This window comes from Dasypus novemcinctus, chromosome 5, assembly GCF_030445035.2.
Source record: "Dasypus novemcinctus isolate mDasNov1 chromosome 5, mDasNov1.1.hap2, whole genome shotgun sequence".
In the NCBI taxonomy this organism is placed as follows: domain Eukaryota; kingdom Metazoa; phylum Chordata; class Mammalia; order Cingulata; family Dasypodidae; genus Dasypus; species Dasypus novemcinctus.
In genome coordinates, this window is record NC_080677.1 from 124,354,748 (window position 1) to 124,356,253 (window position 1,506).

Consider the following 1,506-nt stretch of genomic DNA (forward strand, 5'->3'; position numbering starts at 1 on the left):
GTCATGAATCTATATTCCCAAGTTGACATTTCCTTTGTGGCCTTCACATTTATATGGCTGCTTCTACGATGATGGCTCCCTAAGGTGCATGATGCCCTTTTCTACTGTCTCATTTCTACTGTCCTGGTTCCATATGGTTCCACATGGAAGAAGCTACCCCAACACCACTATTTGGGATTTCCTTCACAAACATCTTTATACCTATACGATTAAGAATAAAAGATATAGAGTTCTCACTTTGTATCTAATTTAGTGTATTCTTTTCCATTCCAATTTCTGTCTTGAGAATTATTCCTATTTCCTAATTGAATGATGTCTATAATTACTTGAGTCTTTTCCTGGCATTACACAGATTGTCTCAAGGTATGGGGGGCAACCAGACATGGATCACAGAATTCATTTTGGTGGGATTTCATCTCAGTTTGCAGATGGAAGTGTTCCTCTTCTCTATCTTCTCCCTGTTCTACACCTTCAGTTTGATGGCAAATGGCACAATCTTGGGACTCATCTATCTGGACTCCAGACTACACACTCCCATGTACTTTTTCCTTTCACACTTGGCCATTCTTGACATATCCTATGCTTCGAACAATGTCCCCAAGATGTTGGGAAGTCTACTGAAACAGAAAAAAACTATCCCCTTTGTCTCATGCATAATACAGACATTTTTGTATTTGGCTTTTGCTGCCACTGAATGCCTGATTTTGGTGGCAATGTCTTATGACAGATATGTGGCAATCTGCCATCCCCTCCAGTACACTGTCATCATGAGCCAGAGAGTGTGCACTGTCCTGGCCACAACTTCCTGGGCATGTGGATTTATCCTGGCCCTGATACATGCAATTCTCCTTCTAAGGCTGCCCTTCTGTGGGCCCCAGGAAGTGAATCACCTCTTCTGTGAAATCCTATCTGTCCTCAAATTGGCTTGTGCTGACACCTGGATCAACCAAGCTGTTATCTTTGCTGCCTCTGTGTTTGTCTTGGTCGGGCCACTCTTCATGATGCTAGCCTCCTATACGCGCATCCTCTGGGTCATCCTGAAGATCCAGTCAGGCGAGGGCCGCAGAACAGCCTTCTCCACCTGTTCCTCCCACCTCTGCGTGGTTGGGCTCTTCTTTGGCATAGCCATGGTAGTTTACATGGTCCCAAACTCCAATCAAAGAGAAGAGCTGGAGAAAATGTTGTCCTTGTTTCACAGTCTTTTCAACCCAATGCTGAACCCTCTCATTTATAGTCTGAGGAATGCACAGGTGAAAGCTGCCTTCTACAGAGCACTGAAGAAGAGGCCCACATGAGTTGAGAATTGAATGTTGATTGTTAATAAGAAAAGAAACTCAGAAAATATCCAATTTAAAGTTTGATATAAAAAATGGTAATTGTCCAAACTCTGGTTCTGAAAATAGTGTGAAAATCCATGAATAAGCATATACTCTAAGTTTGAAAAGCCATGTAGGAGCTGGGTCAGTTAAAGTTTGAGAATATTGAATGTTATTTTTAAAATATATA

The 1,506-nt window shown here is 42.0% G+C and overlaps 1 protein-coding gene across 1 annotated transcript; it reads left to right on the forward strand.

The window, feature by feature from the left end:
• Positions 1–365: 365 nt before the first annotated feature.
• On the forward strand, positions 366–1,295 carry LOC101418010 (olfactory receptor 2A2-like). The gene has a single exon (XM_004461910.2). It carries the CDS (start codon positions 366–368, stop codon positions 1,293–1,295), a length of 930 nt encoding a protein of 309 aa, XP_004461967.2.
• Positions 1,296–1,506: the final 211 nt, after the last annotated feature.

What these genes read in the sequence shown, in the direction of transcription:
- LOC101418010 (XM_004461910.2), top strand. Translation starts at nt 366, where the DNA reads ATGGGGGGCAACCAGACATGGATCACAGAATTCATTTTGGTGGGATTT.